Source organism: Perca fluviatilis, chromosome 10 (assembly GCF_010015445.1).
Source record: "Perca fluviatilis chromosome 10, GENO_Pfluv_1.0, whole genome shotgun sequence".
Taxonomy (NCBI): Eukaryota; Metazoa; Chordata; class Actinopteri; order Perciformes; family Percidae; genus Perca; species Perca fluviatilis.
Genome location: NC_053121.1, coordinates 5670050 through 5697956, shown reverse-complemented (window position 1 = coordinate 5697956; position 27907 = coordinate 5670050). Strand labels below are relative to the sequence as shown.

At 41.2% G+C, this 27907-nt stretch overlaps 1 protein-coding gene across 1 annotated transcript; it reads left to right on the top strand.

The window, feature by feature from the left end:
* Window positions 1-1572: 1572 nt before the first annotated feature.
* Window positions 1573-27715, top strand: LOC120566996 (centrosome and spindle pole-associated protein 1-like). The gene is given in 30 exon segments (XM_039813762.1): window positions 1573-1713; window positions 2739-2865; window positions 4505-4577; window positions 4821-4924; window positions 6853-6918; window positions 9366-9670; window positions 9783-9868; window positions 10196-10292; window positions 13019-13076; window positions 13683-13960; window positions 14911-15029; window positions 15170-15311; window positions 15899-16010; window positions 17130-17168; window positions 18281-18428; window positions 18944-19126; window positions 19545-19657; window positions 19915-19936; window positions 19939-20063; window positions 20292-20438; window positions 21639-21752; window positions 21873-21939; window positions 22198-22324; window positions 23160-23299; window positions 23390-23518; window positions 24821-24861; window positions 24961-25018; window positions 25988-26097; window positions 26195-26351; window positions 27266-27715. Coding segments are annotated over 29 exon segments (3432 nt in total). The 5' UTR covers window positions 1573-1713; window positions 2739-2766; the 3' UTR covers window positions 27439-27715.
* The last annotated feature ends 192 nt before the right edge of the window (window positions 27716-27907 follow it).

Genomic DNA, 27907 nt, shown 5'->3' with positions numbered 1-27907 from the left:
CCTTGTTCATGTTGCACAAACCTTTTAATTGCATTTTGTAATTAAGACGCACAAAGGCACTCTTTATGTTATGCCCCCAAAACTACCGTTTTAGCTAACTGGGAACTATTGGCATTAGCTGCAGCAACTCCAGTTTGCTAAGACCAATTGTGTTCATTTTTTTTTTGTGCTATCGACAGTACTCAATCAATCAAGATTAACGTAAATACATAGTGGTGGTTAGACGGCTGTGTTATAATAACAAAAGGTCAGTTCCTATCGCCCCTAGGCCAGTGTGAATGCAAATGGGAAAAACTGGTTTTGGGGAGAGTAGTTGGTAGAACTGTTTAGAAGTGGACTGTTCCTATAACTACGTTCCTGTAACTACTTGGTCAGAAAGAGGCTATAGACAAGCCCCTGACACACCAACCCGACAGCTGACCGTCGGCAGAAAAGGCAGTCGGACTGACCAGTCGGCTCCCCGGGGTCCAAAAAGTGCCTCGGAACACACCCGAAGCGACGCCGTCTTGAGCGTACGTTCTGCGCGTGCGCGAGACGTAATACAAAAAATGAAAACCGGAAATGACAACGCGTCACGTGGGTCTGGCTTTCTCCAGCCGATAGTAATGGCGGCTTGTTTGAAATACAATCTCGTATTTTACGAAAGTAGTTCACTGAAACGTGTCTTCATTTCAGATCGACAAAGGTCAGTTTAAAAGATTTTTGTCAGATTTTGAGAGGCGTTCGTCACTCATCCCGCTCGTTATTTCCGGGTCAGCACATTTCCGAGTCCGACTGCCCGCCCTCCGGCCCAGCAAGTCAGGTCGGCCAAAATGAAGGCCGACAGCTCCTCCGACGGACGAGAGAAACAGTAAACAGGTAAAAGAGCAACGTAACCAATGTGTCCAGGTAACAGGCACATGCACACATAGACATCAAAAGGGGCTTGAGCACCTGCCCTTTTTCTTCCTCAAGAGAAAGTGCCCCTTTTTTTCTGGATGCATGTTTTTATTTTTATGTTATCAATAAATATAGCCTATATATATTCCTGTTGCATATAGCTTCCCTGTCAAACAAATATATTTCTTCATTTAAAAAAATCAAAATATCAGATCTGGAGATTAGATTATCTTTGTCGATTCCCCCCTCTCTCTCTCTCTCTCTCTCTCTCTCTCTCTCTCTCTCTCTCTCTCTCTCTCTCAAAAAAAAAAAAAAAAAAAACACACACACACACACACACACAGTTCAATTCCAATTCAAATTGCTTTATTGGCATGCATGTCAGAAATAACAGTATTGCCAAAGCACCAAGGATAATAATGTCAGAAGAAATGCATACATACAATTCACTGAGTAAACTAATATACAGTATATACATTTAAAAAGAAAACATGAAAGCAACAACAGTATATCAATATACAGTAAAATCGCTATTGTCAAATGTGAGAAAGAAAACAAAGACAAAAGCAAACAAACAAAAAAAACATGAAAAACACATAACCAGCTGAGATATAACAAAATCAATGGTGGGCCCAGGGGGACGGTGCAGCTGGATTTCTCACATGGGGTTTTACTTTGAAATTTTAAAAACCGGAAGTAACGTTAGTGCAATATTGTGAGCAACTTGCTTGTGATGTTGGGCTCAAAGCAGACGACCAAGGCGCCGCCAACATTTGCCAGCTAGCAAACATTGCCTTATCCGGCGGTAAAGTTATATTCAAACATCGTTCAATGGTAGGTTTTGTTTAGTACTAACGAGAATAACATTTACCTTGGAAAAGCTAACGCTAGCTGGGCGAGGAGCGAACGTTAGTCATTAGCTGAGGTTAGCTTTCCTAATTTTTGCGTCGTTCTTATTGGCTTTATTTTGGGTTTGCCTTTCCATTGGTTAAAGCCAACAAGCTAACTAACGTAAGATAACGTTATAGGTTACTTTAAACTAACAAAATAACCATTATTCCGTACAACGTGGTAAACGTATCAACGTTAGTCTTTTTATACTAATACTAATTGTATAGTTGTGGTTATGACGATAGCCGCTAAGCTAATACCGTTAAGAGGGTTAATGTTATATGGGAGTATGACGCTATCGTGTTCATTGGGGTTGCCTGACAACGGAAAATTAAAGAGACAGTGATGTTAACCTTCAGGTGCATGTGTTTTGCCCACTAAAAACTAACTTTAATGGCGCATAAGACAGTGTTGAAAGCGTTGAAAGGCCCAAAACGGACTTTTCTTGGATTTCCACAGCTCCACAGATGATGCACCAGTAAAATGAACTGCAAAGTGCCTCACAGCAGTACAAACGGGATCATTTTTCTTTCCAGCGATATTTCACGGTTGACAATTGGTGCTTTTAACAAAATGTCTTCACACACTTAGCTAGATTTTAGATAAATAATCATCAGTAATGTTGACATAATGTCTAAGTGGGTAAAAGGCAAATAATAGAACAGCTAGAACAGTCTGGTAAGTTCAGAAAAGTACATCACTTTACTGTAATGCAGCCTTTAAAACCAGTAAAAGACCACACACGATATCGTAAATCACGATTTTACAATATATCCAAAATCTAAGCCGATATCTAGTCTCATATCACAATATCAATATAATATTGATGTATTGCCCAGCCATACTATTCAGTATTAGTTCTAATATTCACTAATGAAAAGTATCAATTTTGAGTTTTTGTCATTTTTCTGGGTTTTATGCGATGCTGTTAAATTTTATGCTGAACACTGCGTTTTTTTTGTTCTCAGTTGGGCTGTATGACTTTGCCAAAAGGAGATGGATGACGAGCTGGAGAACTTCATCAGGGAGCGGAAGGCACGAATGGCTGAGGATATAGCCAGTTTAGAACAAGACCCTCCTTACATGGAAATAAAGGTGTGTTGGAATGATGGCTTAGGTTATGAATTCTAAACTGGTCTGCGATAAATAACCACTTATTTTATATGAAGTAGTTGAAACGGGTCACATGCTTATTTCACAAATAAGAGGAAAGTTTTATTTTGATTTAAAGGTGGGTTGCAGTTTGACGGGGCTTTTTCAACATAAAATAAAGCCACACTAGAGCACCGCTTACTGTGCTCCATGGCTGCAACACAACAAGCGCCTGGCCGCTACGGAAACCATAACTTGCGCATGTTAAATTTTGAATCCATGATCAGATTTGAAACCAAATCCTCCAAACGATTCCAATAAAGAAACGATTCCGATGGAATCGTAATTTTTGAAACAATTCAAAGTAGGAATCGGTTCTCGATGCCCAACCCTACTGCTAATACACTGCACATATTTATATTTAATTTATATTACTCTAAACCACCTTCTGTAAACCAACTGTACACAACTGTCTACACTGCACTATATTTCTTGTCGTGTCTATACTTTGTATATCACATTGCACTTTTCTGGTTGGACGCAAACTGCATTTTAGGGTTGGGCGATATCCCCTAAATTGGCAGTTGACGATGTTTACAGTAAAACATCGTGGTGGACGATGATATCGTCGTCGGGAGGGAGGGGAAGCACATTTTATTTTACTATATCTCTTTACATAAATATTTTTTTTTCTGCTACTGTGTGCTAACAGTTCGATCAGACATACATTGCAATGCCCTCTGTAAATGGACATGGCTATGCTGCCGCCTGCTGGTAGGGGCAGTAATTACAATTTGACCTACTTTCATGGCGCCGTAAAGTCTAGACCCAATCAGAAGTCCGTGATCTGCGACGAGCCTTTAACAGAGCGACAGTAGTAACCTAATTAATACACCATCATTACTGAGATTAAACTACTTTCTCAGTTATATTTGCACTGAATAACGCATTCAATAACCAGAAACATAACTCTTACAGCACACATGAACAGATGCGCAATATTAGGCTAGCTCACACATAAAATAGCACCCTTGTGAATTAGCCTACTGTTGCTAACTCATAAATCCTGCATAACATCGTCCCGTACCTACAGGACATCAGACTTACTTATTGATGCACAGCAGTGTCCATAAACTTAGTCCAATGAGGGAAGAAAGGAAAGTGTGACAGTGTTCCACGCTAACGCCTTTTCTCTCTCAACTACCGCATGCTTAATTGCGTTAATAGTCCAGGGCTGCTACTGACAGAGAGAGAGAGAGAGAGAGGGAGAGAGAGAATGCATCACTACTACGCCAATCCAGTCTGCTCAAAGCGATGGTCTTTTTTCATAAATAGGTTGCACGTAAGGGGAAAAAAAGTATCTTCCACTTAAGGGGCCCTATCTTGATTTGCACCCTGTGCAGCACAGTGCTAAGCCCGACGCAAGTGTCAATTTCCCATCCAGCGCCCGCGACTAGGATTAGTGTGTGTTTGACTGGGTGGGGGGCGTGTTATCACGATGGTGGCTCTCCATCGTGATGTTGGCCAGCCATCACGATGGACGATGATATGTCCATCGGCACAACCCTACTGCATTTTCGTTGTCTTTGTACTTGCACAATGACAATAAAGTTGAATCTAATCCTCTATTTTTGACTGATAGGCAAAACCCCACAGAGCCTATGGGTCCACCGTTAAGGAGAACATCCCTCCCAAGTCTATAGCTCAGGGCAAAGGTACAGTTCATAACTACTTTCCCCTCCTTTAAACTCTTGATGATTATTTTCAAAAAAGAAGATGAGCAAATAGCGATCTCCTAATAGTCTATCGTTAATAGTACCCCGCAGTGTGTCTTGTTGTCATGTGAGCAATGTTTGTAGTAGATATGTTGTTTCTTTTAAAGTGGCAGTTGTCTTGGTTTGGCACGAAAACTCTTCCCCCTCGTGTCTCTATTAAAAATTGATGGCTGTGTTTGTCAGAAGAGAGTTGCACTGTGGGTCTGCCGCTCGGTGTCGAGTACGAGAGGAAGAAACAGAGGCTGCAGCACGAGCTCCGGATGGACTACAGGCGCTACATGGCTCAGGTGACTGTCACACACTTAACCTGTTTACTCATGTGTGTTTGGCTGTTGCAGACAAGCTGGAAGCTCAGTTCAGGCTTTGTTCTACATCTGTCTACATCTGTCATTTTCTAATGTGTTCTAGTTTGAAATTTAGCTCAATTGTACTATAAAGCTGCGTTTTCCAACTTTGGGTATAGTACCTCAAGAACCGTAGGGAACTCATACAGCCACGTTCCTAACACTAGATCAGTTTTGTCTTTCCGCCTCTTAAAAAGTCTTACATTTCAAAATCAAAATTTGAAGGCCTTAAAAAGTTTAAAATTCGCTGAAGTATTGTATTCTAGGTCTTTACAGGTCTTTATTTTCCTACATCCATGTAGCACTCTACTCTAATAACCTCTAATGCTCATTGAAATGCTCCCGCAGCGCTTTAGAATGTTTTTTATTTTTTTTTATTATTCTGGGGTGTTGTAGTTCTTTCTTTTGCTAGTCCAAATATTTACTCACTATATTACAACTACAAATGAGACCAACATGCAACTTATATTGCAGCCAATCACATTTCGTGGTATTGGCGCAAGTCTCATTCGGAGTGTGCCACTGATTTCATTCTTCAGCTATGGGGAAGTGCACGTTTACCAATACTTGGCCGGGAGTTTAGGAGCTGGACAGCCCTGGGGACAAAGGTCACCTTCCTCCTCTGGGTCTTACAGCCTTGACAGCGGAGTCTGCGCCTTGAGGGGAGCCACTCAAACATCGAAAACATGACGTGATGGATCACGGAGGGTATTTCCTCTTCCCCAACGGGACAGAGGAACATCTGCACCAATCGCCGACAGTGTCTCTCTGTGTCTCTAGCTCCGCCTTTTAAGTATCGGACTAGTGTGCTAGGTACCTCAACAGAGGGGTAACGAAGAAACCGGACCGAATGGAGCGGTTCTATTGGTACCGTCCGTAACCTTTGACAATGCAAAAGCAAAAATTCTATTCTATTGTGTAACAAACTGAACCGAGCCGGATTGCTTGGTGGAAACGATGCTTAACATACAGTAGATATATCTTCCCCAGAGTGTTACGAGAGCTGAAACACAGGCCTGTGCTGTGATCCTGACCCCTCCAAATGAGGCCATGAAATGCAGAAACCTTTTTTCAGTATTTTAGGACACAGTGGGTGTATCCTCTCCAGCTCTCAGTATCCCATGATCCCTGCAGTGTTCAGGTATCCTCAGCAATTTTTACAGTCTGGAAATATCACAGGACCAAGTTGTGTTACCAGGCATTTGACTTCAAGTGGGCATCTACTGCATGATGTCATTTCATATGGAAACCTGGCATCAACCCCTCTCCCTGTTCTGGATATGCTGTTAATCACAAAGTGTTATAATAAGTAATAAAAATACAGTATAGAAACACACTATTTACTATTAACCTGGTATACTGAATGTGCTCAAGTTAAATATCACAAATTGCACTGTAAACTTCGTTTATACTAATATAAACAGATGGGTAGAGGATCCAGTATTTTTTTAGCTTTAGATTTCAGCGTTAGCTTGATCCTCAGTATGGCTGCACGATATGAGGAAAATGTCTTAGTGCGATTATTTCGACTAATATTGCGTTTCTGATATGATTCACGATATTGGAGGGAATGATCGTTTGTGTATCATTATTCTCATTGAAAAATATTCAAATGAAAAAATTTAAATGATGACGGTGTGATTTTTGCGAGGATCTGTACCAAACAAATATGTTTTCTGTAGTATAGGATGTGTAGGATACGACGTCTCTGCAGCACCACACTACTTCATTCAGAATGGTTTGACACACATTTTGCGATTTGGATATTGCACAGTTCTTTTTTGCGATTTCGATCAAAAATGTGATCAATTGTGCAGCCCTAATCCTCAGGTCAACACAGTTATTTATTTATTTATTTTTTTTTGTTACAGAAAAAGCACTTTGACCATGCAGAGCTGGGACCATTAATTCACCTCAATAACAGGAAATCTATCAAGGTAAATGTGTCTCTTTTAATGACTTAATGATGTCAGGTAATTTAAAAAATCATGTCTTTGACTGGACAGGGTAATTATGTTTTTACACAATTCTGACTCTGTTGCTGGGATATCACACATTTCACTATAAACCATGACTGTTTTACTAGCTAATTTTATTTTAATTAACAAAAATAACTGAACGTCCTCCCTATTACTGGATGGCTGCCAAAATCTATGGAAGAGTAATTTGAAAGGAGTAGGTTAAACAGAAACCTTGTGCTAACTTTCCCCTTCATTCTTTATAGATAAAGATTCAATAAAAGATATAAAGGGCCTGTGTTTATTTCCCATAAGACAGTCAAGGTACATTGTAAAAAAGATTATTGATTCCCAACCAGGGGTACATGTACTCCCCAGGTGGGGTACTTGTGCAGTTTTCAATGGATACATGGAAAGATCTCATTTGGGGAAAAAAAGAGAAGGAAATTACAATTTGATTACAAAAATACATCAGTCAGCTATAACACCTGAACACTATGTGACTCAAAGTGTCACATAGTGAAAACTAGTTACAAAGCAAGCAGAGAAGTTGAAATATTTGGCTAAAAGTAATACATAAATGGTTGAAATAATAGCTAAAATGAATGGATAAACCATTGAATCATCTGGCTTCTGCCAGTCCAAGTGGTAGTAGTACAAATTCAAACATTGATTGACAGTTGTTTGAAAAGAATATTGTGACATCCACAGTTACTGTATATGCACTTTTATATCTTTTTAATAATTAAATAAAATCCAGTTTCAAATCAACTTAAATGAATACATTTGGAGCATCACGGGTGGCGTTAATGAAAGGGTACTTGAGTTCACCTGACATACAGTAGCTCTGGGGGTATGTCAGACATAAAAGGTTGGGAACCACAGATTTATATCAAACAAAATAAGTTGTGGTTTGGATTGCACTCAACTAAGCATGTATGCATCAATTAGGCTGCTTGATTATGAAAAAAAAAAAATCATAATCACAATTATTTTGGTCGATATTAAACTCATTGACTTTTGGAAAGAGGTTGCATGTACTGAACTTAAAAAAAACAGTGACAACAGAATGTGCTCCCCCCCCCCTTCTTACTCACCAAACGTTGCTACTCTCCCTCCGCCATCCTCACTCGCGCTAGGGCTGCACCACATGAGGAAAATATGCGATATGCGAGAACGTTGTAGAAAATCACGATAACGATATCGCTTGCGATAAACAGATATTAAAATGTACTCAGGTCTGCATTTCTGCCGCGTTCAGTATTCTTCTAAAATACAACAAATGGCATATTGAGTTTGAAACCGACAAAAGGAAATCATTTCTAACATTCTTTTATTGAACAAATTGAACAATGAATTAAACATAAAAAGTTTTTACAGTGCAGTTTTCTACTGATATGTTCTTTCAACTAACACAAAAAATCTCGGAGTGTCTTTGGCGACATGTCACAGCCTTTCGCAATATGTATATTGCGCCAGTTGATCTCGCGATGACGATAATAAAAAACGATATGTTGTGCAGCTCTAACTCGCACTGATTTTGAAATGCCACCAGATACCACAAACAGGTCCTCGCTGACTATCGGCTGAGTGAGCTTAGCCTTCCTGAGGGCTGAAAGTGCGCGTGTCATTCAGAACACGAGACAAAATAAGAGTTTACTTGCAAAACGTAATGTGCAAAATAATCCGTTTACACTTTACTTGAAGGTATCTACATAAGAGTGACATGACACTGTCATGAACATGTCATAAACATTATAAACAAGTCATAAACGTTTAAGACATAACTCTTCTTTTAATAAGTGTCATTCGGTTTTTGTCATTGAAGTTAGGGTTCATGTGTCATGACTGTGTCATGTCACTTTTATGTAGATGCCTTCAGGTAAAGTGTTACCAATAATTGATCACATTGTCTTTGTGATCGTTAGGTAGGGCTGGGTACCGAATTCAATACTTTTTAGGCGCCGACCGAATTGCCTCCTTAGTATCTAGTATCGAAAAATGCCTCGTCATTCAATACCAATTTCAATACCTAAGGAGTAAATCTCATCAGCATCAGTGGGCCAATAAGCATTCAGCATGCCTCTACCAAGATCTAATGAAGCTGCTGATTGGCTGTCTAACGTTACACGTCGTAGAGGCATGCTGGAAAAACTCTACGTTACGTAGAGACGGCTCACGTAGTAGGAGCTGAATAATAAATAAAAAGATTTGTGCCGTAATGGGTTATGTTGTAATTTCTGTATCAAAAAAAGTATCGTTAAGGACCCGGTATTAAAGTCACGGTATTGGTACCGGTATTGAATATTTTTTATCGATACCCAGCCCTGTCGTTCGCGACCAAAATTCTATTAATTGCACAGCAGATCAATGAGGACCTATTGATAGCTGATAACATTTTGCTCCTAAAATTGCATTTCCTTCAGCAACACCTGCTTGAAAACCAGGCAGGAGATTTTCCCAAACAGCGCCCCCCCTCACGGAGGGATGCCGCCACTCTAACGGAGGAGAGCAGGGCTTCACGCCACGCTGAGGTGAAGACCCTCCGCCCGGAGGAGGACGAGGAACTGTCATCAGTCCTCCCCAGGCATTGGGACCGGCTGGGGAAACTAGTGGACCAGGACTCAGAGGAGGGGGAGCTGGAGCTGGAGCTGATGGAAGGAAGAAGACCCATACATATAGGGGCTGAGGCCAATTATGAGAATAGACCATCCAATAGGACTTATGGCAGGTACGTTTTATTAATGTATATGTATGTTCGATATGCAGGTTATAAAATAGCTGACTTGTTGTTTGTCCTTATTTATCATTTTCTGTCCATCTTTTAATTTGGCTTTTCACAGGGAGAAGAGGGAGAATCTTGTCGACAGGGGATCGAGAGAACTGACCAGAAATGAGGATGCAGAGTTTGCCACTGGCCTTTTAATAGGTAAAAGGACTTTCATTTAAATTTTTTATATATAATGACAACGCACATTAATCAACATTTCTGTAAATGTGCCAAATGTTGGCTCTGGTAAGTTGCTTTGTGCAACCGTGCAGTTTGTTTTAAAAATCATAGGTTTAATGAACATTTACTTATAAGAAATGACTTTTGTGTTGTTAATTCTGAAAGGACAGTTCATACCAGAGTTATTGGTTGGTAAAGCATTTTAAAGGTCAGTTTTCTGTAGTGTTGTACTACCAAACAGACTTCCACTAAACTGCTACAAAGAAATTATCTGTTCTCCCTTTTTTTGGTATTCCATGTTTTCAGGAACAGCGGATACAGCAGATGCCTTACGGAGGAGGAAGGAGCGCTACAGACTGGACCTGCAAGAGCAGATAGCCGAACAGCATAGGAACAAGAAGAGGTGCGTTTTCAGTCATCCTTGTCTTTTCATGTCAAGTAAAGTCATTTTATTTGTATAGCACATTTAAACGAACAACAGTTGACCCAAAGTGCTTTACAGGTAGAACAGGGAAGGCAGAAACAGTATGCCTTAAAGATGCATAATCACATGTGCAAGGTACCATAAATATAGTTAAGCAAAGGTAGAATTTAAATAATGTAACATAGAATAAAACAACAATGGAACAACGTTTGTAAATACAAAAAGATACGAAAAAGATAAGTTCAGTTCATAGCTCTGAATCTTAAAAAATAAAAAAAATAAAATGCGTCTTCAGATTTGATTTAAAACTAGCAATTGTATTACATGATTTGACATGTACAATGTATGAATGTAACACCTGAATAATAGGGCAGGGACGATATGCTTTTGTCCCGATATTTAGATTTCTTTTCACGATACATTCGATTTGTATTGTGATTTTCATTCATTGCGATTCTAGTGTGCTATTGGATAGTATTGCGATTTTCTTTCCCTTCTTTAACAAAAACAAAAGTTTAATAATACACTTCTAGAGACAATATGTCATGAGACATTTCTAAAAACGAATTGTTTTCTAAGAAGAATGCACGTCACGTGTCCATCAGTCTGACATTTATTTCCTTTGTAAAGAAGTCCATAACCTGTGTTTTCTGCATTTTTCTGCCATCACTCTGTTTTGGAAACTGATAAGACGTAGACGCCGTCAGCGGTACCGCATAAACAGAAAATATTTATGGTGAATCATTGGTATAAAAAAAATATCGATTCTAGGGAAAATAATAAATTTTCCTCCCACCCCTACTGAATAATTTCAACATTTTAATTCAATTCAATTCAATTTTATTTATAGTATCAAATCATAACATAAGTTATCTCGAGACACTTTACAGATAGAGTAGGTCTAGACCACACTCTATAATTTACAAAGCCCCAACAATTCCAACAATTCCAGTAATTCCCTCAAGAGCAAGCAGTGCGACAGTGGCGAGGAAAAACTCCCTCTTGGGAAGAAACCTCGGACAGACCCAGGCTCTTGGGGCGGTGTCTGACGAGAGCCGTGACAGTGGCGATAGTAGTCACATTAATAATGGAACAGTGACTGGATGTAGCGGGAAGCTGCAGGGTTCAGCAGGACGCAGCATGACATTGCAGGGCATCGCTGAGCTCAGCAGGGAGTGCAGCAGGACCACGGCGACAGCTGCAACCAGGGTCTTGGTGCCAACGTTTTCTCAAGGAAATAGCGCTGGGGAAAAAGCATAAGGACTCGGGGAGTAAACTCCCCAGAAGCTAGGATTAGTAACAAGCATTTCTGGGACGGGCTGCACACAAATAGTAATAGTAACAGTAATAGAAACAGTAATAGAAAGGGAGAGGAGAGAGCAGCTCAGTGTGTCAAAGGAAGGAAGTCCCCGGCAGTCTAGGACTATAACAGCGTAACTATAACAGGTAACTAAGAGAGACAGGTCATAAGGAGAGGTAGCTTTTCGCTTAGAACTCTCCCCCTGCGGTCGGGCTTGGCTGGCCTGCCTCCCTCTACTTTGTTATGTATTATTAATCTAACAATTATGAAGAGAAGCAGTTGGGCCAGTTAGGTGAACACTGCAACTCCTCACTCCCTAACTATAAGCTTTATCAAATAGGAGAGTTTTAAGTTCATTCTTGAATGAGGTGACAGTTTCTGCCCCCAACCCAGATCGGAGCTGGTTCCATAGGAGAGGAGCCTGATAACTGAAGGCTCTAGCTCCCATTCTACTTTTAGAGACTCTAGGTACCACCAGTAACTCTGCATTCTGGGAGCCGGTGTTCTAGTGGGACAATAGGGTATTAGGAGCTCTTCTAGATATGATGGTGCTAGACCATTTAGAGCTTTGTAGGTCAAGAGAAGGACTTTAAACTCAATCCTGGATTCAACAGGAAGCCAATGCAGAGAAGCTAATACAGGAGAAATATGATCTCTTTTCTTAGTTCTTGTGAGAACACCGCTGCAGCATTCTGGATCAGCTGGAGAGTCTTAAGAGACTTATTTGAGCAACCTGACAGTAGGGAATTACAATAGTCCAGCCTGGAAGTAACAAATGCATGGACTAGTTTTTCAGCGTCGTTTTGAGACAGGATATTCCTAATTTTGGCAATGTTACGAAGATGAAAAAAGGCTGTTCTTGAGGTTTGTTTTAGATTGGCATTAAAGGATATATCCTGATCAAAGATAACTCCTAAATTTCTAACAGTGGTGCTGGAGGCCAGGGCAAAACCATCCAGAGTAGCTATATCTCTAGATAATGAAGTTCGGAGGTGTTTAGGGCCCAGCACAATAACTTCAGTTTTGTTAGGGTTTAACATCAGAAAATTATAGGTCATCCAGGATTTTATATCCTTAATGCACTCTTGAAATTTTGCTAGCTGACTGGTTTCGTCTGGTTTGATTGACAAGTATAATTGGGTGTCATCCGCATAACAGTGAAAGTTAATTGAGTGTTTTCTAATAAATAATTAAGGCAGGTAGATGAGCCATATTCACAGAGACGTGCAAATGCTGCAATGTATGATATATAAGTCTCTGAAAGGCTTAATGTCCGTTACAAGATATGGGCAGCTACCATCCTGGCAACACGTAACGTGTCAGAGTGTCATTAAATGCTTCCTAGTGTGTAACTAATAATAATAAAAATAAACAACCGTATACTGTATGTGTGTCCTTGCTGCAGGGAGAGAGATTTGGGGCTGAAGGTTGCTGCAACCGGGGCAAATGATCCTGAGAAACAGGTGAGCAGGCGCCTGACGACCAGCTCTCATTTAGTTTGGGTAAAGAATCTATTTTTCCGGTCACAGTGGATGGATACAAATTCACTGAACGTTTTGAGGATTTTGCCTTCCAGCTACATTTGCAAGAACATAACCTGTGCCAAGATGGACAGTATTTTTTAAGTGCACGAGCAGTAGAATCAAATTTAGTTGTATTCATTTAACTATGGTCCCCAAAAAGGCAGACAAAGGCCAGAATCCCAGCGCCCTGATAATATTAATATAACTGTAAAACATTCACGCAGAAAATATGATGAAGTTGGTGTTAGGGGGGTATCAAAGGGATTTTCAACATATCACCGCTGTCGGATGAAAACCTTGTATGTCCAAAACATGAAATGAAAAAAGGCTGCTTTGAAAAATTTGATTGAGCTATTTACCTAAGACGAAATGGCCTCGTCACTGTTTAAACGTTTGTAAAAACCACAGACAGACGTAAAGGTTGACCAATAGCACTGATTTATGGAAAAAATAAAATGACGAAACGTGGAGATACAAGGTTTTCTGCCCGACAGCGACGAAATGCTGTATACATTGTATCTGTTTCTCTCTCAATTCACAAATCAGCCGGACCGAATCAGGCAGTTGGGACTGCACAGAAGAGAGAATCATCGGGTGCTGGAGCCTTCAGCGACAGGAGGGAGTGAAACCTCATCCAGAGGCTTCCACAATAACGTGAAGACTGGTGTTCGAGACGGAGAGACGTCTCCTCCCGAGCAGCCCCATGTTGCCTTCCAGTCCCCTCTGCTGGAGTACAGCTCTGCCCTGAGCCTTGGGGGTGGAGGTGTGTCTCCCAACAGCCAGCCTGCTGCGCCCTCCTTCCCCAGAGCCACGGACACTCCCAGGTATCCCTCGATATTTAGACTTCACGTAAGCTACACTTCTCAAAACTTCAGTCGTGGTTGGTTTGGCGACACATGCTGTGGTAACCGCAAGTGCAGTCAACACACTGCATAAACCAGTGGTGGAATGTAACTAAGTACATTTACTCAAGTACTGTACTTAAAGGTCCAATGTGTAGGAATTTCTCCCATCTAGTGTTGAGATCATATATCGCAATCAACTCTCTCGCGCCACACAGTTACAAAGTACGTATTACGGTTTTGTGAACCGTGCCACCCCTAGTAATTAGACATGGTAACTCTGGATTCCATGCATACATCTTCTCCTGTGGATCTCCTGTGCCTGTGAAGGCAATGTGACTCAAAAAAAGCAGCGTTTCATTAAGATCTTTAAATTCTGTGGTCCCAAGCAGTTTTGACAGCTGGTTATTTTTTAGATATCTGACATGTTTTTATCATGTTTTTGTGAAAAATAAACTTTTAACTCAAGATTACTTTGGTCTAGTTAGTTAACCCTGTACTAAAGGTACCTTTTTTAAAAGGAAGTCTGCGGGTCTTTGTAAATTATAGAGTGTGGTCTAGACCTACTTGATCCAGTGTTTCCTTTAGGAATTTCTTTTTAGCAATGGGGGCAGGTCTTTCCGAACAACAGCCCCTGCCCTATTTCTGATACCATGGCGGCAGAAATTCTGCTATGATGGGCCCGCCACTACAAAATCAACATAGAGGAAACACTGCGATCTGTAAAGTGTCTTGAGATAACTTATTATGATTTGATACTATAAATAAAATTGAATTGTATAAAATGGAATACTGTGTATGTTTTATACTACAATATAGAACACCTAACTCTTCAAATACAGCCAGAAAAGACCTGCTGAAAGTTTTAGATTTGCAAATGGGATACTGTGTAAGTTAACATCATTATTTGATATCCTACTTTGTATCTTCAGAATGCCGTTGTTCCCTCCTCATCCTCCCTCCACTCTCGGTGAAGCCTACAGAAACCCATATGGAGAGCCCCATCACTACTACGGCACCAGAAACCTGCTCGACCCGAACATGGCCTACTGTAAGCACTGGTCTAAAAACAACTTTCTTGGCTATGGTATTGCGTCACACATAGTAAACATATTGATAGTAGGCTCTACAAATGCTACATTCAGCATCATATTATCATAAATTTAATGTGTGTTCAATTTTTTTGTCCAGATGGTCACTTGTCTGTTCCAGGTGCCGGCCTTCCCATGTCCTACTGGAACGTACCACCGGGGGGAGCTCTGCCCAGCCAGTTTGGTGACCACAGCCCTCACAGCCAGCACAGTGGTAGCAGCTTCCCTGAGCCTCCAATACAGTAAATATCTGCCCTTCACTGTTCAGTACTTTTGGCCTGGGAAGAAGGTCAATCATCACAATTATTTTGGTCAATATTGAAAGAAATCGCAATTATTGTAACACGATTATTCACTGACCTTTGGAAAGATGTTGCATTTATTGAATTTAAAAACAGTGAAACACTTCAAACAAATCAACAGTGAAAACACCTTGAACTGTGAACTTTTCCCTGAACATAAGACACAATCAGAGTTTACTTGCAAAATGTAATGGGCTAAATAATCGTTTTTCTTGATTGCATTGTTTTTTGGGAGCCGAAATCGCGATCAGTCAACTCAACTCATTTCAATGAAACTAATATGCATGTAAGCAAAAACAACAAAGGCAAATGGCAACCCATTCCAATCTGCTTTACCATTTCTAACCTAACAGAATGGACATGGCAGCACGTTTTATGTCCCATTATATTGGAGAGTTGACCAGTGACCATAATGGAATTGCTTGTGTTGAGTAAAACTGACTTGTCATTTTAGAGCGATTGTAATAAGACACGGTGACAGGACGAAAGAACAAAATCATGGTGTGATTCTGCAACTCTCCTGACAGGCCTAGCAATGAGGCTGCTGCTGTCGACTCGCAAGTCAGGGTTTTCCCTTCTGACAGATCCAGATCAACCCAGGACAGGATTTTGAGCTACAGGGAGTCTTTGAAACAACAGGTAGGTTAAACCTCCCTTCTGCCTTCGTCATCCATTAGAATTATTCTATATAACACCAGGAACTTTTGTGCTGATGTGTAGATCTAGTGACTGTATTATAATAACAAACAAGTATGCGGATGAAATTTCCAATTTGTGCTTGTCTTAGAATAAATCCAAACAATGATTGGCAGGCTGAGGCTTGAGTTAGAAGCACAGCAAAATGTTGGATGTGGATTTAATCTAAATTGATCACTACGTAAAAAGCAGATGGAGCACCTCTTCATTCTGTTATGTCTTAACATTTTTAGAGGATGCTGTTAATAATGCTCATTTAAACGGAGAAAATATGCATTTAAAGATTAAGCTTTTGAGCATTGATGGTTAAAGATGGTAGGATTTGTACATTCATGTTCTTGGATAACTAGTGATGGCCAAGCATTTTCTTTATTTTCTGAGCCCACTAGATGGCGCTCTCTGTTCAACAAAGGGTCGAAAGCACACTGATCTGCTATTCCTCGAGGCTTTTTCTTTAAAGGCTCTGAGACACCGACCCGACGGCCGACCGTCGGCAGAAAAGGCAGTCGGACTGATCAGTCTCCCCGAGGCAGTCAAAAAACGTGTCTCGGAACACCCTGAAGCAACGCCGACTCTAGCGTACGTTCTGCACATACGCGAGACATAAGTCTCCATTACAGCAGGCGGCGCTAATCTGTATTGTCGCCCCAAAAAAATGAAAACCGGAAATGACGGAACATCTGAAACAGAGACATCTGAACAGAGCACGCTGTCGTCAGTCATTGTTTTCATCAGAGAGTGTTGACAGTAGTCAATCGTTGTCATTACTTGATAATCAGGTTGGTGTGTCAGCGCCTTTAAACAAGTGTGCAATTTAGTGGGCTCAGAAAATAAAGGAAATGCTTCATGGAGCTTCATGAAGCGTCATTTGGCCATCACTACGGATACCTTTTACATTGCAACCTTCATAATGGGGTAAACCCACAATATGGGTTGTGTACGAAGATCGTCACCTTGGCTCACGTCCTATTTGGTTGGAAACAACATTGTTGGGGATTACAGAATACTGTGGTTGCAGGTAATTTTTAACTTTCACTGCATCCTAGTCTGTCATGTTGGCAGGAAGCTTCCAGGAGATGCAACAGCGAGCTTAACAACAAGGTAAAATGGACCTAGTTAAGACTAAAAGCTATAGTGTAAGTTAAGTTACGCCACGCCCTTAGATCCTCAGTCATTTGTCCATAGATTTGGCTGTAGAAGTGTCACCCTTATCAGCTGTTCCTTCATGTCCCAGTGCCACCTCAATCCCATCCCAGTCCTTCATCTTTCTCCTCTAGTGGCTCTATGATGCTGAAGCTACAAAGATCCTCTCTACTACCCCCTTAAGCTGCATTTTTGTGCCACTGCAGGCTCGCACAAAGCTTGACCAGGTGGCTCTTCATCACTGATGTATTTGGGTTGTATGTTGAGCCGATGTTGGAACATAATTCTGTTATTCGAAAAGTCACTGTGTTCAAAATAAAAAAAAAAAATTCTAGAGTGTATTATGCTTATACCAACACATAGGCCTCTTACCTTTGAATGGCCTCTCTATTATTATAGAGTTTTAGGTACCAATTCCTGTTCCTTATTCAGGAATCGTGGTGTGTGATGGTGGGATACGTGCATATGTTGTAGAACTGTTTCACCTGCAACCTTCATTTAACAACATAAAATGTGAACATGAACTTGCTACTTATTTAGCCTCAAAATAGCCCCAATTACCAATTGTTTTGGTATCAAGATTATATTACAGAAATGCTGATTCATATCTTTTTTTTTTATAGATAATGTTTTGGGCATTTTAGGCCTTTATTTTTGACAGGAAGGCTGAAGAAATGAAGGGGGAGAGAGAGGGGGGAATGACATGCAGCAAAGGGCTGCAGGTCGGAGTCGAACCCGGGCCCGCTGCGTCAAGGAGTAAACCTCTTTATATGGGCGCCCGCTCTACCAACTGAGCTATCTGGGTGCCTGTGATTCATATCTTTGTTTGAAAGATTATGACTGTTGGCTGGAAATCTTTTTCATATTTTTGGTTTTACACAATAGGCATCCCGATAACTTTGTCTGAGAGTAATATAATTCACTGAAAATTACCCAACGCATCACTGGGTCAGTTGGAAATAATTGTACTTACACAAAGCAGGAGAAGATGCAGTGAAGAACCGTGTGTTCTGAGAGTAACGATTGTCATTTGAGGATTTGGATGTAACTCAGAAAATCCTGTACTGCAGATCCAGGAGCAACAGGAACAGAGGCGTCTAGAGAGGGACGAGAGGGAGCGCCACGAGGCCCGGCTGGAGGCCGACATGAAGAAGCACCAGCCCTGGGGCCGAGGAGGCGGAGGAGCCCCGCTCAGAGACAGCACTGGAAACCTCATCGGTACGTCCCACAGCATGGTGTCACACAAGTCAAGTTTATTTATACAGCACATTTCATACGACAGGCGCAAACTCAATGTGCTTCAAAATAAAAGCAAACAAGAGAAAATACAAGATAACATATAAGATAAGGAGGAGTTAATATATGGAAACCTGTAAGATTGAATAAAAACAAGGTAACAAGATAAAATAGTATTACAATAAAAATAGAATAAGATAAGTATGTATTATCTTATTAAAAATGAATGATATTAGTAAAAATGCTAATTCTATGATAAAGCATTTACCCGTTAAACACACACTTTTCAACTTAAAGCTTGAGAAAAAAAATGTTTGTCTGCTTTTAAAAGAAGATACTGATGGAGCAGACCTGAGTTTGTGTACAGTGTGTGAAAGGTATTTTCTTGTTTTACAATGTTTAATTACACGCACTCTATTGTCCACTAATGATAAGTTCTTACCTGTTGTTGTTGTTGTTGTTGTTGTTGTTGTTGTTGTTGTTGTTGTGGCGGCCAGCTGACCTCAACCAGATGCACAAACTGAATGAGGAGGCCTACATCAACCCGGAGCAGTGGCAGAGGAGAGCCACGGCTGCCATGACGGCCCGCCAGGCGGAGCTCCCTGACCCCAACGACAGGCTCTCTGTCTCTGGTACTGTAGCAGAGCGCAGTAGCCATGACATTAGCGACAGGCTCTCTGGTACAGTAGCCATCGTTTTTTTTTTTTCTTTCTTTTTCTTCAATGTATTGTAGCCGTGCACATCAAGAACACCTCTCGCATCACAGCCTGCACTGGAACATGCAACATTTGAAAGTAACGGAGATATTTTAATCATACCTTCCACACCGTCACAAAGCACTGTAAAATACAAAGACAACAGAGGGACACTGCTGCTTTTACAAATGCCTAGAGAAGCGTTCAGGCCTACGTACAAAGCGTCATATTTGCTTCTCGACTGAGAAATGAACACTAGCACCAGAGCATGGCAGTGAAGGTTTGTGCTCCACCTTCTAACATACTGATGTCCTCAGCTACTGCTCAGGCAGATTTTTATTTAGAAAAGAAGGTTCTTTGGTGCTACTCGTGTAGAATTGACTCATGTTTCCGTCTTTTGTAGGTTTTACCCATGCCCAAACCCCCCAGTTTGCCCGAGGCAATGTGTTTTCCAACCAGCCCAGCCAACAACAGCTCCACGAGCAGGACATGTACAAAGCTTACCTCAAACAGCAGGTACCGCTCCAAACTACTTTTTACTGTCTTATGGTAGGCTGTCTCGTCGGGTATCACTTCTGCTGGCAGCCGTCCATCCTCTGGACATTCTGTTCTCTAGAAATTTGGCCAGCTGCCTGTAGAAAAGTGCGAGTAAATTTGATTTCACCAGCACAAATCAGAACAAGGTTTGTTTTAGGCTGTGCTTGAAGTTTTGCAAGTAAAATTAATTTTTTTTGAGGTTGTGTTAATGGATTAATCTTTTTTTTTTTTTTTAGATTGAGGAGAAAATGCGTAAAAAGCGGAGGAGAGGGAACAGACAAGATTGGAGGAGGAGAAAGAGGAGAAGAGGCTGGCGGAGCAGAGGGCTCGCATCCAGAGGGAGTATGATGAAGAACAAGAGAGGAAGAAACGGAAGGAAATGGAGGTGAGCAGCTTAAAAACTAAGTCACACTTGTGTTTTAATAATTGCACTTGATCCCTTAATTATTACTAATTACTACTCTGCAGGACAATGTGATAACATTTGCATTTCATTAAATATGGCAAGAAGTTGAGGTTGACTCTCCAATTCTCCCCCCTTTCCCCTCTCTTCCCCTCCCTTACCCCTCTTATCTATCGCTGCTGTGCTCTTTTTTTTTTTCCTGTCCCTCAGCAAAAGGCCAAGAATGAAGAGCTGATTAAGCTAGCTGAACAGAGGAAGAAGGAAGTGGAGAGAGAGAAGAAGGAAGCAGAAGAGAAGGAGAGCAGAGCAGCACTGAGAAGAGAGTACGAGAGGGAGAGGCAGGCTCGGGTGGAGGAGGTTCGTTTACTCCACACTGCAATTGAGAGATCTTAAAAGTTTTTTTTTTAAAGATTATTACCACTAGAAAGGCCAGCATTATCATTTACTCCTAAAACCGGCGAGCGGTTAATATTTTTCCGCTGCTGAAAAAGGGTCAGCTCTGACAAATATGGCATTTCTTGAAGCAGTCAAGTTATTCATTTTGATCTATTTTTGTAACTGACCGAAGTTGGAGAAACAACCTTTCTTTTATTGTCTATGGAGCTAGCTGACATGATCTACATCTGAGCTACTGCGCATGTGCGAGTGCAATCAAAGATAGTACAGAAGAAGGAAAAGAGGTCTCACTCTGTAGCTAAAACAGAGACCAGGTGAAAAGAGGATCTGCAGCAGTGAGAGAGAGCTGTGCAGTACAACAAAAATATGGTGTTTTTTGAAAATTAAACCATGTAAACCTATTCTGGTACAACCTTAAAATACAATTATGAACCTGAAAATGAGCATAATATGGGCGCTTTAATCTTCTGCAGACTTAGGGAGTTGCGTGAGAGCCAAGGTCACTTTCATACCCTGTGCTACAGTTCTCGCACTTGCAAAACACTGCACCATTGTCGTCTCTGCCCCCTCCGGTCAGACGAGACCTTTCTCAGTTCCCAATCATTCCCCGGGTGCCAATATCCCATACTCCCTTTTATAATGTCTTATCACTTTAAAAACCAGATGGCCTCTCATAACCCAGAGAAACAGAGACGACAAAGTCAGCTCATGAACTCTAAAACATCTCACTTTATTCTCACAAAATATATTCCTACAGTACCACAGCGGATCAACAACAGAGCAGTGGTCTGCATCCTTTAACAGAGTTGCTCTGCTTGTCAAGAGTTGATTGTTTTTGTTAGGATCATTTTGCAGGTGATCTCAGACAAAAGTTTAATTTACATTAAGAACTACACCACATAGTTTTACAGTGAGCATATTTTTTCACAAATTTTAAACCTAATTGTTTATAAAAAAATTCTTCAGATCTGGCTAGGTGGTTAATACCACATTTTCCTGTGGTGTGACAGTCTAAGGACACATTTTGTTTTGTTTTACCAGGACTTTAATATTCTCTCTTTGGCAGTCTTGAGTCACACAGACAGTCGGTGACAACCATCAAGTTACATTTTTATTTATTTTATGAAATTCTTATGCAGTCAATGACCGCTGTGTTTTTAGATCTGCAGGGAGCCCTCACCTCCGATCCCCGCTCTGCAGAGGAAACATGGGCTACACCAGTACACCCCCAGGCCCCCCACTGTTGACAGCCAGCATTCAACTGCCCCACTGTCTGTGAGTCACACACACACACGCCCAGACACTTTTTGTCTCTGTATAAAAGAGGATATGTATATATTCTCTCCCCCTTTGGGTATCTCTATTTGAATACCTTTTCACTTTTCTATCTTTCAGGAGCGCTCTTTATCTGGTCTCCAGTCCCCTCCTGTCCCTGCTTGTAGGAATCAGCTCCGAGCTGCAGGTACCGTATCAGCTAGGCAGTTAAAAAATGGGATTTGAGCGTCGCGCGTTCTTTGAGCCAAACACTAAGACACTGCAGATGTGGCAGTCTGTCCCGTGGACAGGGTTACATGTTTTCAACAGGCAGTAACATTTGTTTCACAGTTCCTGGACCATTTACTTAATGTGTCACATCTGTGATGTTAACTTGCAGTTTAAACTGCTGCTATTGGTATTAAAAGCACTGTTTCAGATGTGGACTGTGTTTGTGTGTTTTCAGGTGACCAGCACAAAGTGTTCAGCGAGCTGTCAGCACTGCGTCGGCAGCTTCGCAGTGAACAGAAGCGGCTGGAAGGCCGTCTGCAGCAGGGCGACTGGGAGGAACTAGACTCTGCTCTGAGTGACAGGTAGGTGTGTGTGTGGGTGTAGGTATAAATTGGTTAGCAAGCGAGCAAAAACGGTGAAAGATAAATGGTTGAAAAATAGTTAGCTTAAACTAAAGTCCTGGATAAACAATGAAAATAGCTAAAAGTAAAGGATTAATGGTTAAAATAGATAGCCGAAAGCAAGCACGTGGTTTTGGTTTGAACTTTGGTAGGGACAGAGAGCAAATATGCACTTTTGTGTGCATGAGTCTCTTTTTGTAGAGACACACACACACACGAATAGGGCTTTTGCATTCTCTGTAATGACATCGCAAAGCTTGTACTTCATTCACCATGTATTTGCTTATACAATTTGCCTAAAACGGGGCAAATAAATTTTTCTCTGATCTTAAGCAGATGTTTAAATTAGATTTTAGTGACCAAAGTCAAGACAAATAATAATAAAGAAAATAGATATGGTACACTTTCACAATACATGTTACAAGAAAACATGGATAATAACTCTGTCTGTTGCTTTTAAATGGCACTCAAGAGTTTCCTGCAACAACAAAAAATGGTGGCACAGCAATGCTCTAGCATTAAGCTTGTCTTATCTTATCTTTATCTCATCTCATAAACTTTCACTTAATTTTTTTTAAACTGCTTAGGAATTTACAGCCAGACAGCTCACCCGTCTGTGTCTCTGCTTTATGCCATTATACATTTCTGCCCTATCTATTGCCGTTTCTGATTAAAGAGCTGTGAGTCATGGTTTGCCCTTTTCTCTCAGACTTTATGGTTAATGAGTGTGAGGATTCTGCTGTGCCATATGAGTGACTGATGCCAAATTTGTGTGTTCTTGTCTTTCTTTGTGCAGACATCGGGAACGTCCACCGGTGGGCGTGTTTGATATGGCCAGGCTGCGGCTCCAGGCGCCGGTCCGAAGGCCGAACTCCAGAAACATGGAGCCTAGAAACCTGATGCAAATCCACGACCCACTTCACCTCAAATACACAGGTAATACACAAGTCCTACCCTCTTACTTGTATTCTGCTGCAAACCAACCTTATTAGCTGTGACTGGTTTGTATGTGTGTTTGTGAGTCAGACAGTGAGTCCAGGCTGGGCTTCAGTGAGGTTCCTAAGAGGGAGGAAGTGGGTGTGGCCAACGGAAGGAGGCGGGACTACAGGGATCCATATCACCAGTTCAGCAGCCAGAGGTCTACAATCCAGGACGGTCAGAGCTCACTGCATTTCTTATGTTTGAAAATGTTTTGTTTTTTTATTGAGCCAAAGATTATTGTACAGACAGTAACCTAGTCAAGTCAATTGTGCTTTTTTATTTTTTTTTTAAGAAAGGTGCAAGTAAGATTACAATCATTAATCCGTATATAAAATATTTGGCACAGAAAAACAGAGTAAAACAACAACAAAAACATACTCCTCACTGCATTTCATATAGTCCTATTTATCCCTTTGCAGTAGTTTTAATTAGAGATGTATCTGGGGTAGAACAGCTTATTTCAATTATATTAAATTAAAAAGTATTGAATCTCTTCAGTCTCTAATGTGGATGTTGAGGATGAATGTCTCCTCTATATGGCCCCATATCCAACTGATACTGAAATGTGATCTGAATCTGGATGATAAAATCTAATCTACATCCATTTTGTATTTACACCTACCACATTTACACCATTCTGCCCCCACTGTGATTAGATCTTAATATGCAAACTAGTTGGGTGGGGCTGGCAGGCTTGTCAACAAATGTGAGGAGTTGCATTTGTTGACCCGACTAAATGGTGATCTGAAGACAAAGGCAATGCTTCACAATGCAGCTTCCTTTGGCCATCACTGGAGTAAAAAGATGTTCAAAGAAGCAACGATATGTAAAGGAATCTCTTCATTTTTAGTTCACTTTACTTGACCCCCTCCCCCACCGCCATTATTTAGAGCGGATATCCGGATGCAGATCACATGTTAATGCCAGTTGTATATGGTAGTGTAGTGTATGGTCTATAGTTTTAGATATTTCTGTGGTAGTCTACTGTATATCCACAACGTTCCACTTCCAGGATTGCTCCGGTGCCACAGAAAGTTCCGCCAGATGCATGTCTTTTCACCGATGTCAGTTTCCTTCCTCTTTCTTTGTGTTGGCATTCTAAACTCTGGTTGATTGGTTAACTGCTCCTCAGATCTCTGCAGGGTAAATCCAGACAGCTAGCTAGACTATCTGTCCAATCTGAGTCTTCCATCGCACAACTAAAACAACTTTTGAACGTACACATGTTCCTTCCCGAGGCTATTTTGCAGCAGCTCCGTGCGGAGCTTAGCACCGCCCCAGACGATTGTGATTGGTTTAAAGAAAATGCCAATAAACCAGAGCACGTTTTTCTCCCATCCCGGAATGCTGTGTGGACTAGCCAGACCCTCCTTCGCGGTGCTGTGGAGGAAGGTCTGGCAAAGCAAGACTATTTCTGTGGTAGTAAAAAAAAGAAAAGACAAGACAAAAGACAATTTTGTTCTTCTTGTGTTGCAGATTATTTTGACCTGTCCCCACTGCAGCAAAATGATTACGTGGTGAGTTGAATTTACATACATAAATACATATATATTTACTGTAACGACTAACTAGCAACTGTTGGAGTGGAATTGTGAAAATAGTTGTTTATGTTACAGAGGAGTGTGATGGGGTCTGCAAGAGGTTCTCTGCTGGACTCAGAGAGTGCTTTCATTGGTAAGACCGCCCTGATGCAGCTATTATGATGAAGGCCTTTTTACTTTCATTATTTGTATCACAACATGCAATATTTTTCATCATAGAGGTGCAGACATTTGAGAATAATTTGGAGTTGTGGATCTCTCGGTTTCACAACACAGCCACCCGAAGCTCTTGGAGACACTAAATAACTGATGTATTGTTTTCTTCCCTGGGACACCAACATCCTTTTACTGCCACCAGTCTTGATTCAGATTTGAGAGCTTGACCAGCTCGTGTTACTGAAGGATGTGACAATGATTGACATGTCAAACTTAACAACAATTTTCTATGGGCTTAAAGTTAATATTTTTATCCTTTTTAAACACAATGAGACCATATGCTTTGGTTTCATCTAAAACAAGTGCAATGTTCCTACAACTTAAGAGCCAAACGGGTACTAAATTATGAATCTTCACAGCTTGACATGATTTAAGGTAACTGAACTGGCATCTATTAAGTATAAAGGACAGCCAATTTAAAGGTCACTTTATGAGGTTTTTAACATTAATATGAGTTTCCCCAGCCTGCCTATGGTCCTCCAGTGGCTAGAAATGGTGATAGGTGTAAACCGAGGATTAGTGGGTTTGACAGGGTGAGGAGTGTGGCATCACGATGGTGGCTCTCCATCGTGATGTCGGCCAGCCGTCCCGATGGAACGATGATATCGTCCATCGGCACAACCCTATCGGGATATCGATTCGAATCGTTGCCAGGATAATCGTAATCGAATCGTGAGACCAGTAAAGATTCACACCCCTAGTATTATATATAAGTATCTAGTATCACCAGGTTAAAGTAAATACGGTATAGAGGAGTGGAACTAAGTGGGAGGGAAGCTGTGGGGACAACAAACGATTGCAGAAGTGGATCCTCTCCAAGTTTGTGTAGTTGAGATGACTGTGGGCTGATTTAGCTTTTGGCTGTCTGTGTGTGCGGTGTGTTGAGACCCCCTAGGCGATGCCTTTCCAGTGCCGCGCACCCCGGAGCTTGAAAAAGCCCCTCTGCTGTCAGCCAGAGAGAGGAGGCGGCTGGCCAAACAGACCCGGCACCCCCAGGTACCCTGCTTCACACAGCACCCGCTCCTCGCAGGTTTCTGCCGCTCGGCGGAGCTTTAAGGGTTTGTCTTATCGTCGTGTCCTGTGCTTGTTTCAGGATGGAGCTGCTTCCAGCCGGCCCTTTGGCCAACACGATGACTACTCCCTCCACACAGGTACCAGCCGGCAGCAGGAAGCGGACCCCAGCGGTGAGGGGGGGAGCCAGTACAGGACAGATCACCTGAGGGCTCTCAGTCGTCGTGGCAACACAGCTGGTACGACGTGAAAGATTCAGTTCTTTTATTTTATGTGATTATTCCAGTTTTGTTTAGTAGAGTATTTTTCATAGATGTCTGAATCAGGGCTTTGAAGTGCTCATATTATGCTTTTTGGCTTTTTCCCTTTCCTTTATGGTGTTATATATCTTTTTTGTGCATGTTATAGGTTTACAAAGTGAAAAAGTCCAAAGTCCACCCTAAAGGGACTTACCATCTCCAACAGAAAACACTGTTCACCAACTGCTCCACACAGCTCTATTGTAGTCCGGCCTTTACTTCAGAGACAAACGTGGTCACTTTGTAACACATGTTATAATGCTCGCCTAGCTGCTAGTGTGGCACGCCCTCATACTCTGCTTCTGACTGGCTAGTAGTCCTTACCTAGCTACTGAGCATGTGCGACTCCCAACAAAGATGGAACAGAAGTGCGATGTCTCACTCTGTAGCTAAAACAGAGAGCTCAACACACAGGGTTGTGTTGAGCACACATTTTGTTGTACTGCAGCAATGTGCAGTACAACAAAAAAATATATATTTTTTTAAATTAAACCATTTAAACCTATTCTGATATAACCTTTAAATACAATTAGCAACCTGAAAATGAGCATAATATGAGCACTTTAAAGCTGCTGTGGATAGAATGCAATGAAACGCCAGAATTTGAAGTAGAGTGAGACGTCTTTCTGAAGCTCTCCCTCTCCCCTCTTTGTCATCATTAAATTCAGCCAGTATTCAAATAATCAAGGGGGACTGCTGATTCTAGTTTTGATAAAGAATAGCATTGCCATTACAATTATTTGTTTAGATATTAAACTCATTAAGTTCTGTAGCAGTCAACGCAGGGTGATACTTGGATACAAACGACGAGGTGGGCGTTTAACTCTTTTAGCGTTTGACTCCCTGTTGTTCAGGACCAGCGGATCTGTCTGACGACTGCTCCCCCCCTCCCCGGTTTCCTCTCCACAATCTTAACCATCGGAGCTCTGTAGAAAGTGTCTCCACGGACCCCTGGACGCGGCCAGGAACATTGGACACACTGAAAGGTTTGGACCGACCATCAAGAAGGGAGCGCTTGGTGACGTAGTGCCGTGTGCCCCCCCCACCGAGACTGGGAGGTGCCTTTTTCTTCTGACCGCTCCTCTTGAAACTCTCTTAGAATCAAGAGATCATGGTTTGATTTAACTTATGGCTTTGTGATGGATGGATATGTCAGTATGAATGTCTGGAAAATGAGAATTATGGGTATGTACTTTGTTTTAAGTCAGAGAACCTCAATACCACAGTGAGAACACACATGTTGTTGTACTATTTTATTAACGACTAAATTATGTCTTAAATAAATTATATTTTAAGTATATGAACTGTATTTTGATTGATTGCATCCTTTTACAAGGCATCACACACTCACATTTACAAAACCGAAACGAGATGATCCAACACATTATTTTCATATTACATTGAACTCCATCTCCATTGTTACTATGCCCACAATTAACTCAATGTCTCAAAATCTTCTAAAAACACTATTAACTGTATTATAGTTAATATTATTA